Source organism: Balaenoptera physalus (genome assembly GCF_965194825.1).
Source record: "Balaenoptera physalus genome assembly, chromosome: 7".
Classification (NCBI taxonomy): Eukaryota; Metazoa; Chordata; class Mammalia; order Artiodactyla; family Balaenopteridae; genus Balaenoptera; species Balaenoptera physalus.
Window position 1 is genome coordinate 65,203,092 of NC_138886.1, and position 18,035 is coordinate 65,221,126.

Genomic DNA, 18,035 nt, shown 5'->3' on the forward strand with positions numbered 1-18,035 from the left:
AGAGTTACCTATCTGTGTTAATTTATTAATGGCTTCTTAAAATATTATGACAAACTTTTATATAACTGTATGAGCCTGTGTGAGTAGAATTGTTATCTTATATTTTCTTTTACCCTTGGGAGGTAGAGCCAGTCTAGCTAGTGTGGAGCTAGTTTATCTGAGTCATCCTGCATATTGAGTTCATTACTCCAACAAATACGAACATGAATGCCAAGAGAGTGAAAAGGAAACATTCTTTCCACTCTTCTTACAGTCTGGGATTTAAATTGTGTCCACATGAAGGGGCTGGAATTGTTCTACACATCAGATAATGATTAAAGTAAAGGAAACTAGAAGCCTGACTGTACTGTAAAGTCAGCATGTCTACAGCATTGTGGTTGAGTTCAACATGTGTGAATTGATTTTGGATCTTGAGATTCTCTTTTCACGCCAAATGGATGATTATCATGCACGGTTCATCACAGCCCAAGCAAAAGGACATGATGGCAACACAGTGAATTACCCTCTAGGAAGAACCAGATCACTTGGCAAAATGTGGAGAGGAACGCTTTTTAGTGCCTGAATATTCTGTTTGGTTAGTTATATTTAATAAGATTTTTAAACATCTCAACTTAGTCGAAAATGCAAAAGACATCTTTAATTGCTTAAAAAAGAAAAAGACATAGCATATTTATGAAGACTCTTCTGATAGCCTAACTCAAGTTTGTGGATGTAACTACATATTCAAATTTTTTGGTTTTTAAATTGTTATATTTGGAGAAAAACTAAGGTGACATACAGGGAGAATTAAAGATGCACAATTTTATATATACTGGAAAACTTTTCACCACAATTTCTAACTATAAAACCTTTATATATACTACATTCAGTTTTTCTTATCTGGAAGATTAGAATTCCTATTTTTTTCCTCTTAAATTTTCTTCTTTTAAAAGTTTTCCTGCTGATCTGTTAAAAAATCTTGAGGGAACTTAGTTTATCTACATAAAATACTCATTTTGCAGCTTCACAATTACCGTGTCTTGAGTTCCATTCTTTGACTTTATAGATGAAATGCCTTATTGAGAGAGCCATTTAGCATTTTAGTAAGTAAACTCTCCTTGTGTGTTCAAGATGGGATCAGCTTTTTACTGAATTTACAGTGTAGAGTTTCTAGGTCATTAAACAATGGATGGTTTAGCTATGACAATGGCAATATAATTTTAAAGGATTTTTTTTACATATTTTTAATTGGACAGTTTTGAAAGTATATCTTGGGCAGCTATGTCCATTTTTTGGACTGTTAACTTTGTAATATTTAAACACCTACAAATGCCCAGTGTGCCAAATACGGTATGAACTTCTAAGTGGGGAAGAAAAATGAGCCCTTCTTCCATCTCTTTCATATCACTGTCTGCTTTGCCTAAGGGGCTTGGGATAGATTTCCTATAAGTGGTAAGTAAACTGGAATCTCTGGAGGAGGAGGAAAGCTGAATACTTGTGTGCATGTAAAGTACAGATATTGGTATAACTTTTTCTTCAACAGAGTTGAGTAATGCTCTTCTCTTTATATTGGTTTTTTGACTTAAATAACATCTTTTGTGGTAAATGTAAATATGAAATTATAGAATTACCATACTAAGTTCCAGTTAGAAGGGCTTAGAACCAACTAGTCCAGATACCTCCTGTTACAGCTGGGGAAGGTGAGGTCTGAACAGACACTTACTCAGATCACGTCCTTAGCAGTAGCAGAGCTGGTGTCAGAACCCGGGTCTTCTGGCTTCTAGACTTGAGATTTTGGTTTTGAAAACTAAATGTAAGCAATTTCAAGTTTCTGCCTGATGCTTAATTTTGAATGTAAAAAAAGTCGCCAAAATGGCAATATTCTGATACTTGAGTATCTTCATTCCTTTCCAGGATTTTTGAAATAAATTCTTCACCATGTATATTATGTGTTTTACTTCTTACGGTGTTTATATACTGGAATTAATTTCTTTTTTTCTCGTAGGAGAAGCTAACCTTCCTTCATACCTTGTATCAGCACTTGATAGCAGGCTCTGTGCTCATAAAACAACCGGAAGGCATGCTGGATAAATTCTCTTGGTCTGAGCTTTGCGCAGTTTTGCAGGAGAATGTTGATACTCTGATCGTAGACCTCAACAGGGCTAATGAGAAGGTAACTGTCCTCAGGCACCAGATACCTCTATTAAATTCAGTGACATTTGTCCACATCACAGTATCATTAAGAGGGGCTGACATTCATCTTATTTCAAAAAGAATTTGGGTGTTAATAATTCAATACCATTAATTATGGCTTGTCTACAACTCAGTTTGATGCCATTGCTATGGGCATGTAAATGTGACTGAAGTCTGTATGAAGTCTCTGAGCTCCACTTTCTGTTCAGGACATGCTAATACTGCTAGCCAGTGTTAGCCACAGGGACCTAATTAAAAGAAAATAAATTAATCTTACTGATGAAGCAATTCAAAGAACTTAGTCATTTACATTAATAAACCAACTCTTTATGTTAGCATAAAATAGAAACAAGAGACAGTTATTCAAAACATGATCTTAAAATTCTTTGCTCAGGAAATAATGAGGTGTTACTTTAAAAGCACTTAAAATTTAAAAATTATGTTTATGACATTTCTTGTAATATAACAAACTGTATATCGCAAAACCCATTCAGTGCTTTAGAATGTAAGAAGGATATATTGTAGGAGAAAACAGTAGACTATTACGGTGCCTTTATCATTCACAAACCTAGGAATTCAGTCTTTCCAAAAAAAAATTTAAAAACCTTGTTTTGGTTATTGAAAATGAAAGTGGCTTAGCAGTCCAATGTATTCCTCCATTAAAGGTATTGATTCTTATCCCAGGTCTATTGAACTAGTCAGAACTATATTTATGTGATCTAGTTTCCAGATCTTAGTTGCAGTGACATTTGCTCTTAAGGGACACAGAGAGAAAAACTGTTCCCTAAGTTTTTTTTTCATTACTTCTGCTGAAGTAATGAAATAGCATCTCGGCCCAGTTTTAGAGTAAGAGCATTTTGCCTTGGTCCAATTGGCAAACAATCATAGGCACTGAGAAGTAGGATTGAGGAAATAAGGGAATAAATTGTGAGAAGTGGAGATGCTGGTCTTGATTGTGACTGTGTGTATAACGGATTTGAAAAGTACTGATAATGAAAATGAGTACATGTTTTAATCCTCTGAGATGGTATTGTATTTTAATAGATTTTCATAGTTTCAAACATCATTAATTGTCATACACATTAGATGATGAGGATTTTCTCTCCAGTGTTTTGAATGTGAAATAAAAAATGGTTGGAACATTCTGCTTTATTATATGTAAACTGTTTGTAGATTTGTAAATCTCATTTAAATACTTCCTTTCCCATTGAGATATCTGAACAGCTTGAGCTTTGGTTCTAGAGGTTAAAATATTATTCTTAATTTTCTCAGTAAAATTGATTTTAGAATAAGTAACTTTATTAGAGAAAAATAATAGATGTCATCTATACATGCAATTCACACATTTTCTGCTAAAATATAGTTTTGTTCTACTAATTCCTGTTTCTTAATTTTTTTTTTCATTTTAACTTATAACTTTTATATGATCTTAAGGAATAAAATGTAGTAGAAAATTCTGGAATAGCTTTTGGGGGAGATGATACAAAGGACTTGTTTGTGAGCCTATCTTATTTGTTGCATTTCCGCATTTAGATAAGTCATCTAGAGTATATCTGTAAAAACAAGTCTGATACGATGAGAGAGCTTCAGCAAACCCAGGAAGACACCTTTAACAAAGTGGCAGAGCAGATCAAAGCCCAGGAGAGCTGCTGGCACAAGCAAAAGAAGGAACTGGAGCTGCAGTACTCCGAACTCCTCCTGGAGGTACAGAAGAGGGCACAGGTATGCTACTTCCACAAAGAGCTTTAAAATGGAATGCTCAATCTTTTACTTCCAAGTGTTTTCTTTCAGTACCCATGCCAGTCAGTTACAACTTTGGAGAACCACACAGAACTTGCTTGTTAGGTACACATACATGTGATCATGCAAACACGCACACACACACAAATGGGCCTGTGTGCATGTGTGCACTCTGGCGTATTACGGATTGTCTTTTATTTAAGTTTGGAAGTAGATGGGTTTCTGGTTAAAACATCCTAGAATACGTGGGTCAATTAAATACTAAAATTGTATTTCCCTTATTTTAGAAATAAAGGTTAAGAAACTTTGGTAAAATATTGTCTGTTTTAGTGTAGATATCCCTTGATCCAGCTTATTCCATTCGTGGGGGTTTCTTTGTGAACCATCATTTTAATTCAGGTGGGGTTGAAATTTGTCATACCTCCTAACATTGTTGAAGGACTAGAGTTGTAGTTGTAGACCCTGTAGCAAACTATTTTCCGTGAGATATAATATGTCCTCTATGTTGGATTCGATTGAGAACAGAAATAATGGATAGTTAACAGAACCATATTTTTTCCAGTACAAAATATTGTCAACATAATTTATATGGTTAACTGTCATCCCTGCCCAATGAGTAATAACAAAGATAGTGTGTACTTTTTTTTGTATTGAATTTAATAATAGGTCACTTGTTCTCAAGATAAGATACTTAGAAACCAGAAGGTTGTATATTTTTCCCATACTTGATTCAGTATTTATCATCTTTATTTGATCCACTCATGCTTATCTTGGCAAGTCTAATTAAAAAAGGAAACCACATTTTATTTTATTGTATTTTTATTTATTTATTTTTTTGTTCACTTTAAATTTTTTATTCCTTTTTCTTTTTTTTTGAATCTTATTTATTTATTTTTTATACAGCAGGTTCTTATTGGTTATCTGTTTTATACATATTAGTATATATATGTCAATCCCAATCTCCCAATTCATCTGCCACCATCACCCCTCCCCCCAACCCGCTTTCCCCCCTTGGTGTCAATATGTTTGTTCTCTGCATCTGTCTCTCTATTTCTGCTTTGCAAACCAGTTCATCTTTGCCATTTTTCTAGATTCCACATATATGCGTTAATATACAATATTTGTTTTTCTCTTTCTGACTTACTTCACTCTGTATGACAGTCTCTAGGTCCATCAACGTCTCTGCAAATAACCCAGTTTTGTTCCTTATTCATGGCGGAGTAATATTCCATTGTATATATGTACCACATCTTCTTTATCCATTTGTCTGTTGATGTCATTTAGGTTGCTTCCATGACCTGGCTATTGTAAATAGTGCTGCAGTGAACACTTGGGTGCATGTGTCTTTTTGAATTATGGTTTTCTCTGGGTATATGCCCAGTAGTGGGATTGCTGGGTCATATGTTAATTCTATTTTTAGTTTTTTAAGGAACCTCCACACTGTTCTCCATAGTGGCTGTATCAATTTACATTCCCACCAACAGTGCAAGAGGGTTCCCTTTTCTCCACACCCTCTCCAGCATTTATTGTTTGTAGATTTTTTGATGATGGCCATTCTAACTGGTGTGACGTGATACCTCATTGTAGTTTTGATTTGCATTTCTCTAATAATTAGTGATGTTGAGCAGCTTTTCATGTGCTTCTTGGCCATCTGTATGTCTTCTTTGGAGAAATGTCCATTTAGGTCTCCTGCCCATTTTTTAATGGGGTTGTTTGTTTTTTTAATATTGAGCTGCATGAGCTGTTTATATATTTTGGAGATTAATCCTTTGTTGACTCGTTTGAAAATATTTTCTCCCATTCTGAGGGCTGTCTTTTCATCTTGTTTATAGTTTCCTTTGCTGTGCAAAAGCTCTTTAAGTTTCATTAGGTCCCATTTGTTTATTTTTGTTTTTACTTCTAGGAGGTGGATCAAAAAAGATCTTGCTGTGATTTATGTGACACAGTGTTCTTCCTATGTTTTCCTCTAAGAGTTTTATAGTGTCTGGGCTTATATTTAGGTGTCTAATCCATTTTGAGTTTATTTTTGTGTATGGTGTTAGGGAGTGTTCTAATTTCATTCTTTTACATGTAGCTGTCCAGTTTTCCCAGCACCACTTATTGAAGAGGCTGTCTTTTCTCCATGGTATACCCTTGCCTCCTTTGTCATAGATTAATTGACCATAGGTGCATGGGATTATCTCTGGGCTTTCTATCCTGTTCCATTGATCTATATTTCTGTTTTTGTGCCAGTACTATATTGTCTTGATGACTGTACCTTTGTAGTATAGTCTGAAGTCAGGAATTCTGATTACTCCAGCTCCGTTTTTTTCCCTCAAGACTGCTTTGGCCATTCGGGGTCTTTTCTGTCTACATACAAATTTGAAGATTTTTTTGTTCTAGTTCTGTAAAAAATGCCATTGGTAATTTGATAGGGATTGCATTGAATCTGTAGATTGCTTTGGGTAGTATAGTCATTTTCACAATATTGATTCTTCCAATCCAAGAACATGGTATATCTCTCCATCTGTTTGTGTCATCTTTGATTTCTTTCAACAGTGTCTTATAGTTTTCTGAGTACAGGTCTTTTACCTCCTTAGGTAGGTGTATTCCTAGGTATTTTATTCTTTTGTTGCAATGGTGAATGGGATTGTTTCTTTAATTTCTCTTTCTGATCTTTTGTTGTTAGTGTATAGGAATGCAAGAGATTTCTGTACATTAATTTTGTATCCTGGAACCTTACCAAATTCATTGATTAGCTCTAGTAGTTTTCTGGTGGCATCTTTAGGGTTCTCTATGTATAGGATCATGTCATCTGCAAACAGTGACAGTTTTACTTCTCTTCTGATTTGGATTCCTTTTATTTCTTTTTGTTCTCTGATTGCTGTGTCTAAAACTTCCAAAACTATGTTGAATAATAGTGGAGAGAGTGGACATCCTTGTCTTGTTCCTGATCTTAGAGGAAATGCTTCCAATTTTTCATCATTGAGAATGATGTTTGCTGTGGGTTTGTCATATATGGCCTTTATTATGTTGAGGTGGGTTCCCTCTATGCCCACTTTCTGGAGAGTTTTTATTATAAATGGGTGTTGAATTTTTTCAAAAGCTTTTTCTGCCTCTATTGAGATGATCATATGGTTTTTATTCTTCAATTTGTTAATATGGTTTATCACTTTGATTGATTTGAGTATATTGAAGAATACTTGCATCCCTGGGATAAATTCCACTTGATCATGGTGTATGATCCTTTTAATGTGTTGTTGGGTTCTGTTTGCTAGTATTTTGTTGAGGATTTTTGCATCTATATTCATCAGTGATATTGGTCTGTAATTTTCTCTTTTTGTAGTATCTTTGTCTGGTTTTGGTATCAGGGTGATGGTGGGCTCATAGAATGAGTTTGGGAGTGTTCCTTCCTCTGCAATTTTTTGGAAGAGTTTGAGAAGGATGGATGTTAGCTCTTCTCTAAATGTTTCATAGAATTCACCTGTGAAACCATCTGGTCCTGGACTTTTGTTTGTTGGAAGATTTTTAGTCACAGTTTCAATTTCATTACTTGTGATTAGTCTGTTCATATTTTCTATTTCTTCCTGGTTCAGTCTTGGAAGGTGATACCTTTCTAAGAATTTGTCCATTTCTTCCAGGTTGTCCATTTTATTGGCATAGAGTTGCTTGTAGTAGTCTCTTAGGATGCTTTGTATTTCTGCGCTGTCTGTTGTAACTTCTCCTTTTTCATTTCTAATTTGATTGATTTGAGTCTTCTCCCTCTTTTTCTTGATGAGTCTGGCCAGTGGTTTATCAATTTTGTTTATCTTCTCAAAGAACCAGCTTTTAGTTTTATTGATCTTTGCTATTGTTTTCTTTGTTTCTATTTCATTTATTTCTGCTCTGATCTTTATGATTTCTTTCCTTCTACTAACTTTGGGTTTTGTTTCTTCTTCTTTCTCTAGTTCCTTTAGGTGTAAGGTTACATTGTTTATTTGAGATTTTTCTTGTTTCTTGAGGTAGGCTTGTATTGCTATAAACTTCCCTCTTAGAACTGCTTTTGCTGCATCCCGTAGGTTTTGGATCGTCATGTTTTCATTCTCATTTGTCTCTAGGTATTTTTTGATTTCCTCTTTGATTTCTTCAGTCACCTCTTGGTTATTTAGTAATGTATTGCTTAGCCTCCATATGTTTGTGCTGTTTTACAGTTTTTTTCCCTGTAACTGATTTCTAATCTCATAGTGTTGTGGTCAGAAAAGATGCTTGATATGATTTCAATTTTCTTAAATTTACTGAGGCGTGATTTGTGACCCAAGATATGATCTATCCTGGAGAATATTCCGTGTGCACCTGAGAAGAAAGTGTAATCTGCTGTTTTTGGATGGAATGTCCTATAAATATCAATTAAATCTATCTGGTCTATTGTGTCATTTAAAGCTTGTGTTTCCTTATTAATTTTCTGTTTGGATGATCTGTCCATTGGTGTAAGTGAGGTGTTAAAGTCCCCCACTATTATTGTGTTACTGTCGATTTCCTCTTTTATAGCTGTTAGCAGTTGCCTTAGGTATTGAGGTGCTCCCAAGTTGGGTGCATATATATTTATAATTGTTATATCTTCTTCTTGGATTGAGCCCCTGATCGTCATGTAGTGTCCTTCCTTGTCTCTTGTAGCATAGTTCATTTTAAAGTCTATTTTATCTGATATGAGTATTGCTACTGCAGCTTTCTTTTGATTTCCATTTGCATGGAATATTTTTCCATCCCCTCACTTTCAGTCTGTATGTGTCCCTAGGTCTGAAGTGGCCCGTGGGTCTCTTGTAGACAGCATATATATGGGTCTTGTTTTTGTATCCATTCAGTGAGCCTGTCTTTTGGTTGGAGCATTTAATCCATTCATGTTTAAGGTAATTATTGGTATGTATGTTCCTATTACCATTTTCTTAATTGTTTTGGGTTTGTTTTTGTAGGTGCTTTTCTCCTCTTGTGTTTCCCACTTAGAGAAGTCCCTTTAGCATTTGCTTTAGAGCTGGTTTGGTGGTGCTGAATTCTCTTAGCTTTTGCTTGTGTGTAAAGCTTTTGATTTCTCCATTGAATCTGAAAGAGATCCTTGCCAGGTAGAGTAATCTTGGTTGTAGTTTCTTCCCTTTCATCACTTTAAATATATCGTGCCACTCCCTTCTGGCTTGTAGAGTTTCTGCTGAGAAATCAGCTGTTAACTTTATGGGACTTCCCTGTATGTTATTTGTCATTTTTCCCTTGTTGCTTTTAATAATTTTTCTTTGTCTTTAATTTTTGTCAGTTTGATTGCTATGTGTCTCAGCGTGTTTCTCCTTGGGTTTATCCTCCCTGGGACTCTCCGCACTTCCTAGACTTGATTGACTATTTCCTTTCCCATGTTAGGGAAGTTTTCAGCTATAATCTCTTCAAATATTTTCTCAGACCCTTCCTTTTTCTCTCCTTCTTCTGGGACCCCTGTGATTTGAATGTTGGTGCAGAGGTCTCTTAATTTAATGTTGTCCCAGAGGTCTCTTAGGCTGTCTTCATTTCTTTTCATTCTTTTTTCTTTATTCTGCTTTGCAGCAGTGAATTCCACCATTCTGTCCTCTAGGTCACTTATCTGTTCTTCTGCCTCAGTTATTCTGCTATTGATTCCTTCTAGTGTATTTTTCATTTCAGTTATTGTATTGTTCACCTCTGTTTGTTCTTTAATTCTTCTAGGTGTTTGTTCTGTAATTCTTCTAGGTCTTTGTTAAACATTTTTTGCATATTCTCAATCTTTTCCTCCATTCTTTTTCCGAGGTCCTGGATCATCTTCACTATCATTATTCTGAATTCCTTTTCTGGAAGGTTGCCTATCTCCACTTCATTTAGTTGTTTTTCTGGGGTTTTATCTTGTTCCTTCATCTGGTACATAGTCCTCTGCCTTTTTGTTTTGTCTGTCTCTCTGTGAATGTGGTTTTCGTTCCACAGCCTGCAGGATTGTAGTTCTTCTTGCTTCTGCTGTCTGCCCTCTGGTGGATGAGGCTATCTAAGAGGCTTGTGCAAGCCTCTTGGGACTGGTGGTGGGTAGAGCTGGGTGTTGTTCTGGTGGGCAGAGCTCAGTAAAACTTTAATCCTCTTGTCTGCTGATGAGTGGGGCTGAGTTCCCTCCCTGTTGGTTGTTTGGCCTGAGGCCCACACGCTCTTTGGTGGGGCTAATGGTGGACTCCAGGAGAGCTTACACCAAGGAGTACTTCCCAGAACTTCTGCTGCCAGTGTCCTTGTCCCCGTGGTGAGCCACAGCCACCCCCCACCTCTGCAGGAGACCCTCCAACACTAGCTGTTAAGTCTGGTTCAGTCTCCTTTGGGGTCACTGCTCCTTCCGCCTGGGTCCTGATGTGCACACTACTTTGTGTGTGCCTTCCAAGAGTGGAGTCTCTGTTTCCCCCAGTCCTGTCGAAGTCCTGCAATCAAATCCTGCTAGCCTTCAAAGTCTGATTCTCTAGGAATTCCGCCTCCCCTTGCAAGACCCCCTGGTTGGGAAGCCTGACGTGGGGCTCAGAACCTTCACTCCAGTGGGTAGACTTCTGTGGTATAAGTGTTCTCCAGTTTGTGAGTCACCCACCCAGCAGTTATGGGATTCGATTTTATTGTGATTGCGCCCCTCCTCCCATCTCATTGTGGCTTCTCCTTTGTCTTTGGATGTGGGGTATCTTTTTTGGTGAGTTCCAGTGTCTTCCTGTCGATGACTGTTCAGCAGTTAGTTGTGATTCCGGTGCTCTTGCAAGAGGGAGTGAGAGCACATCCTTCTACTCTGCCATCTTGAACCAATCCCCTTATTTCTCCAGAAACCACATTTTAAAAATTAGCCAACAAACAGTTTCAGATTGCTTAAAATAAGACCATTCTGTTTTCCCAAGCATTTGGACCCTATATGAAATTAAGCTTTCTTTATGAATTTGAATGAATTCCTACATTCTGTAAAAGTGGCCCTTTGTTCACTACATGCACGGTGCCATGTGATATGTTCTGCATTTTCTACCACTGTAGTAAAAGACCTGAATAATTTTTTTAGAGGTAACATTGACATGCAGTGAAATGAACAAATCTTAAGTGTGAACAAATCTTAAGTGTACCAGTCGATGTTTTGATCAATGTAAGCACCCATGTACCCATCACCACATTGAAGACTTAAACATATTCATTACCTCAGAAAGTTCTCTTGTGACCTCTTCCAGTCAGTTTCCACTCCCCATAGACAACCATTGTTCTCATACCTATCATCATAGATTACTTTCATTTTTTCTAGAATTTCATCTCAATGGAATCATTCAGTATGTAGTCTTTGGTGGTTGGCTTATTTCACCCAACATATTTTTTGATATTCATCTTTTTTATAGTTGCATAGTATTCTATTTTATAATTATACCACAGTTTGATAAATTGTGAATTGATGGATACTTGTCTTTTTTCCAGTTTTTGGCTATTGTAAATAAAATTGCTACAAACATTGTATAAGTATTTTATTGACATATTTTTTCTTTTTTTTTAAGTTAAGAGTATAGTTGCTAGGTCATAAGATAGGTGTATATTTATTAAAAACTATCAAACTTTTTTCCAAAATGGTTCTATCGTTTTATATTTCTACCATCAGTGTATGAGAGTTTTCATTGTTCTACATCCTCTGCAAAATTTGGCATTGTCAGTCTTTTAAATTTTAGCCATTCTAGTTGTTTTAAAATGGGATTTCAGTGTGGTTTTAATTCACATTTTCTTGGTGATTAATGATGTTGAGCACTTTTCATGTTCTTATTGCCATTTATATATCTTCTTTTGTGAAGTGTCTCTTCAGGTGTTTGTACATGCAGAAAATTGGGTTGTTTGTGTTTTTGTTGATTTGTAAAAGTTCTGTATAAATTCTGGATATAGTAAATTCTTTGTCATATATAAGTACCACAGATATTTTCTTTCAGTATCTCACTTGCCTTTTCATTTTTTAATGTTTCTTTTGATGATCACAAGTTTTAAAATTTTGGCCAAGTTCAACTTATACATCTTTTACTCTTTTGTGTATTTTATTTTTATGTGGTAAGCAATTTTTCTATACCCCAAGATTGTGAAGATAATGTATCATTTCTTCTAGAGGTTTTGTAGTTTTAACTTTTATGTCTAGGTCTGTGAGCCATCTCAGATTAATTTTTGTGTGTGATGTTAGATGGAGGCTGAGGTTCATTTTCTCCCTGCATTTGTTGTTCCCACACCATTTATTCAAGGCTTTACTTTCCTCATTTAGTAGCCCTGGTCCCTTTGTGAAAAAACAACTGACTATATATGGGAACTGCAGGTTTGTTGCATCCCTACAGTTTTGCCTTTTCCAGAATGTCATATAAATGGAATCATACAGTATGTAGCATTTTAGGTCTTACTTCACTCAACAAAATACGTTTGGGAATTATTCACATCATTGCTTGTATCAGTCACTCACTCATTTTTACTGCTGAGTGATATTCCATTGTATGGATATAGCACTGTTTGTTTATCCACGTACTTGCAGATGGGCCTTTGGGTTGTTTTTATTTTTTTACAATTATGATTAAAGATGCTTTAAACATTCATGGATAGGTTTTTGTGTGATCATAAGTTTTTATTTTTCTTGGGTGAATACTTAGGAGTCTGATTTCTGGGTTATATGGTAAGTATATATTTAACTTTATAAGAAACTATCAAATTGTTTGCCCAAGTGACTGTACCATTTTGCCTTCTCACTAACAATGTAAGAGAGTTCTCATTGCTCTGCATCTGTGCCAGCATGTGGTTTCATCATTTTTTTCTTTTTCTTTTTAGCCATTCTGATAGGGGTGTAGTGGTATGTCATTATGGTTTTAATTTACATTTTCCCTGATGAATAATAATGTTGAGCATTTTTTCATATGCTTTTTTGCCATCTGTATATCTTCTCTGGTGAGTTATATGTTCATATCTTTTGCCTGCTTTGTAATTAGGTTGCTTGTTTTTTTATTGCTGAATTTCCAGTGTTTATATATTCTGATACAAGTCATTTGTCAGATATGTGATTTGCAAGTATTCTTTCCCATTCTCCTAGAAGTACTTTTGCAGAGCAAATATTTTAAATTTTTATGAAGTTCAGTTTATCGGTTTTTTTCTTTTGTGGATTGTGGTTTTATTATTGTATCTAAGAACTCTTTCCCTAGTGCAGGGTCACCAGGATTTCTTCCTATGTTTTCTTCTAGATGTTGTATAATTTTAGGTTTTACGTATAGATCTATGATCCATTTTGAGTTAATTTTTATAAAGATGTGAGGTGTGGGTTGGTGTCCTTTGTTTTGCACGTGGATGTCCATGTTCCAGTACTATTTGTTTAAAGACTATCCTTTATCTATTGAATTGCCTTTGCACGTTTCTCAGGAATCAATTCATTGTATTTGTGTGTGTTTTTAGACTTTCTCATCTATTTCATTTATTTATGTGTCTGTTCTTTTTTCAGTACCACCCTGATTTGATTTCTATAGCTTTTTGGTACATCTTGAAATCAGGTAGTGTGAGTCTTCCAACTTTCTTCAATTCCTATCTGTTTTTTTAATTGTATAAATTTGACAGTAATGTGTAAATTTAACATTGTATCACTTTGATACATTAACATATTGTAATATGGTTGCCATTGTAATGATATTTATTACATCACATACTTATAGTACAAAATTATTGTCTATGAGATCTCTATGGTTATTTTAGTAGTTGTTACAACTTTGTACACTTAACCTGTTTGGTTTTTTAGATTTCGCACATCAGTGATATCATATGGTACTTGTCTTTCTCTGTCTGGCTTATCTTGCTTAACACAGTGTGTTCAAGGTTCATTCATGTTGTCACAAATGGCAGGATGTACTCCATTTTCATGGGTGAAAAATATTACATTGTGATGTACGTGTTTTTAACCCATTTATTTGTTGATGGGCATTTGGGTTGTTTCCATATTTTGGCTATTGTGAGTAGCACTGTAGTAAACATGGGAGTGTATATATCTCATTGAATTACTGTTTTTATTTCCTTTGGGTATATTTTGAGAAGTAGAACTCCTGGATCGTATGGTAGGTCTATTTTTAATTTTTGGAGGAACTTTCATATTGTTTTCCCGAGTGGTTGGACTAATTTACTTTCTCCCCAATAGTGTATAAGGGTTTCTTTTTCACCACAGCCTCACCAGCACCTGTTGTCTCTTGTCTTCTTGATGATAACCATCATAACAGGTGTGAGGTGATATCCCATTGTGGTTGTGCATTTCCCTGATGATTAGTGATGTGGGGCATCTTCTCATGTGGCTGTTGACCATTTTGATATCCTCTTTGGAAAAATGTCTATTTAGTCCTTCTGCCCATTTTTATTTTATTGTATTTTTTTTTATTTTAACATCTTTATTGGAGTACAGTTGCTTCACAATATTGTGTTAGTTTCTGCTGTATAACAAAGTGAGTCAGCTATATGTATACATATATCCCCATATCCCCTCCCTCTTGCGTCTCCCTCGCACACTGCCTATCTCACCCCTCTAGGTGGTCATAAAGCACCGAGCTGATCTCCCTGTGCTATGCAGCTGCTTCCCACTAGCTATCTATTTTACATTTGGCAGTGCATATATGTCAGTTCAACTCTCTCACTTCATCCCAGCTTACCCTTCCCCCTCCCCGTGTCTTCAAGTCCATTCTCTACGTCTGCGTCTTTATTCCTGTCCTGCCTCTAGGTTCATCAGAACCATTTTTTTTTTTAAGATTGCATATATATGTGTTAGCATACGGTATTTTTTTCTTTCTGACTTACTTTAGTCTGTATGATAGACTCTAGGTCCGTCCACCTCACTACAAATAACTTGATTTCGTTTCTTTTTATGGCTGAGTAATATTCCATTGTATATATGTGCCACATCTTCTTTATCCATTCATCTGTCGATGGACACTTAGGTGCTTCCGTGTCCTGGCTGCTGTAAATAGTGCTGCAATGAACATTGTGGTACATGTCTCTTTTTGAATTATGGTTTTCTCAGGGTATATGCCCAATAGTAGGATAGTTGGGTCGTATGGTAGTTCTATTTTTAGTTCCATACTTTTCTCCATAGTGGCTGTATCAGTTTACATTCCCACCAACAGTGCAAGAGGGTTCCCGTTTCTCCATACCCTCCCAGCATTTATAGTTTGTAGATTTTTTGTTGATGGCCATTCTGACCGGTGTGAGGTGATACCTCATTGTGGTTTTGATTTGCCTTCTCTAATGATTAGTGATGTTGAGCATCCTTTCATGTGTTTGTTGGAAATCTGTATATCTTCTTTGGAGAAATGTCTATTTAGGTCTTCCACCCATTTTTGGATTGGGTTGTTTGTTTTTTTGATGTTGAGCTGCATGAGATGCTTGTATATTTTGGAGATTAATCCTTTGTCCATTGATTCTTTTGCAAATATTTTCTCCCATTCTGAGGGTTGTCTTTTCGACTTGTTTATGGTTTCTTTTGCTGTGCAAAAGATTTAAAGTTTCATTAGGTCCCATTTGTTTATTTTTGTTTTTATTTCCATTTCTCTAGGAGGTGGGTCAAAAAGGATCTTGCTGTGATTTATGTCATAGAGTGTTCTGCCTATGTTTTCCTCTAAGAGTTTGAAAGTGTCTGGCCTTACATTTAGGTCTTTAATCCACTTTGAGTTTATTTTTGTGTATGGTGGTTAGGAAGTGTTCTAATTTCATTCTTTTACATGTAGCTGTCCAGTTTTCCCAGCACCACTTACTGACCACAATGGCTGTCTTTTCTCCATTGTATATACTTGCCTCCTTTGTCAAAGATAAGGTGACCATATGTGCGTGGGTTTATCTCTGGGCTTCCTATCCTGTTCCATTGATCTATATTTCTGTTTTTATGCAAGTACCATACTGTCTTGATTACTGTAGCTTTGTAGTATACTCTGAAGTGAGGGAGCCTGATACCTCCAGCTACGTTTTTCTTTCTCAGGATTGCTTTGGCTATTCGGGGTGTTTTGTGTCTCCATACACATTTTAAGATTTTTGGTTCTAGGTCCGTAAGAAATGCCCTTGGTAATTTGATAGGGATTGCATTGAATCTGTAGATTGCTTTGGGTAGTATAGTCATTTTCACAATGTTGATTCTTCCAATCCAAGAACATGGTATATCTCTCTATCTGTTTGTATCATGTTTAATTTCTTTCATCAGTGTCTTATAGTTTTCTGCATACAGGTCTTTTGTCTCCTTAGGTAGGTTTATTCCTAGGTATTTTATTCTTTTTGTTGCAGTGATAAATGGGAGTGTTTCCTTAATTTCTCTTTCAGATTTTTGTGTAACCTATGCGTTTGTATTTTTTACAGTTTTTTTTTTCCTGTAATTGATATCTAGTCTCATAGCGTTGTGGTCAGAAACGATACTTGATATGATTTCAATTTTCTTAAATTTACCAAGGCTTGATTTGTGACTCAAGATATGATCTATCCTTGAGAATGTTCCATGAGCACTTGAGAAGAAAGTGTATTCTTTTGATTTTGGATGGAATGTCGTATAAATATCAATTAAGTCCTTCTTGTCTAATGTGTCGTTTAAAGCTTGTGTTTTCTTATTTATTTTCATTTTGGATGATCTGTCCGTTGGTGAAAGTGGGGTGTTAAAGTCCCCTACTATTAATGTTTTACTGTTGATTTCCCCTCTTGTGTCTGTTAGCATTTGCCTTATGTATTGAGGTGCTCCTATGTTGGGTGCATAAATATTTACAATTGTTATATCTTCTTCTCGGATTGATCCCTTGATCATTATGCAGTGTCCTTCTTTGTCTCTTGTAGTAGTCTTTATTTTAAAGTCTATTTTGTCTGATATGAGAATTGCCACTCCAGCTTTCTTTTGATTTCCATTTGCATGGAATATCTTTTTCCTTCCGCTCACTTTCAGTCTGTATGTGTCCCTAGGTCTGAAGTGGGTCTGTTGTAGACAGCATGTGTACGGGTCTTGTTTTTGTATCCATTCAGCCAGTCTGTGTCTTTTGGTTGGAGCATTTAATCCATTTACATTTAAGGTAATTATTGATATGTATGTTCCTATTACCATTTTCTTCATTGTATTGGGTTTGTTTATAGGTCTTTTCCTTCTCTTGTGTTTCCTGCCTAGAGAAGTTCCCTTAGCATTTGTTGTATACCTGGCTTGGTGGTGCTGAATTCTGTTAACTTTTGCTTGTCTATAAAGGTTTAAATTTCTCCATCGACTCTGAATTGAGATCCTTGCTGGGTAGAGTAATCTTGGTTGTAGGTTTTTCCCTTTCATCACTTTAAACATTTCCTGCCACTTCCTTCTGGCTTGCAGAGTTTCCGCTGAAAGATCAGCTGTTAACCTTATGGGGATTCCCTTGTATGTTATTTGTTGCTTTTCCCTTGTTGCTTAATTTTTTTTCTTTGTATTTAATTTTTGATAGTTTGATTAATATGTGTCTTGGTGTATTTCTCCTTGGATTTACCCTGTATGGGCCTCTCCGCACTTCCTGGGCTTGATTGACTATTTCCTTTCCCATGTTAGGGAAGTTTTCAACTATAACCTCTTTAAATATTTTCTCAGACCCTTTCTTTTTCTCTTATTCTTCTGGGACACCTATGATTCGAATGTTGGTGCTTTTAATGTTGTCCCAGAGGTCTCTGAGGCTGTCCTCAATTCTTTTCATTCTTTTTTCTTTTTTCGGCTCTGCTGTAGTTATTTCCACTATTTTATCTTCCAGATCACTTATCCGTTCTTCTTCCTCAGTTATACTGCTCTTGATTCCTTCTAGAGAATTTTAAATTTCATTTATTGTGTTGTTCATCCTTGTTTGTTTGCTCTTTAGTTCTTCTAGGTCCTTGTTAAACGTTTCTTGTATTTTCTCCATTCTATATCCAAGATTTTAGATCATCTTTACTATCGTTACTCTGAATTCTTTTTCAGGTTGACTGCCTATTTCCTCTTCTTTTGTTTGGTCTGGTGGGTTTTTACTTTGCTCCTTCATCTGCTGCATATTTCTGTGTCTTCTCATTTTGTTTAACTTATTGTGTTTGGGGTCTCCTTTTTGCAGGCTGCCGGCTCGTAATTCCCATTGTTTTTGGTGTCTGCCCCTAGTGAGTGAGGTTGTTTCAGTGGCTTGTGTAGGCTTCCTGGTGGA

General features: G+C 35.9%; 1 protein-coding gene across 23 annotated transcripts in view; it reads left to right on the forward strand.

Moving 5' to 3' along the window:
* The window catches only part of CCDC171 (coiled-coil domain containing 171), a 378,190-nt gene that overhangs the window by 149,117 nt on the left and 211,038 nt on the right, over nucleotides 1-18,035 (forward strand). For all 23 annotated transcript variants that reach the window (XR_014265395.1, XM_082467922.1, XM_082467938.1 and 20 more), the window contains 2 exons: nucleotides 1,985-2,152; nucleotides 3,706-3,894. Coding sequence is in view for 22 of the 23 variants with exons in the window: in XM_082467922.1 (XP_082324048.1) it covers nucleotides 1,985-2,152; nucleotides 3,706-3,894 (357 nt within the window). In the remaining variant the exon portion in view is untranslated. The remainder of the gene's footprint in view (nucleotides 1-1,984; nucleotides 2,153-3,705; nucleotides 3,895-18,035) is intronic.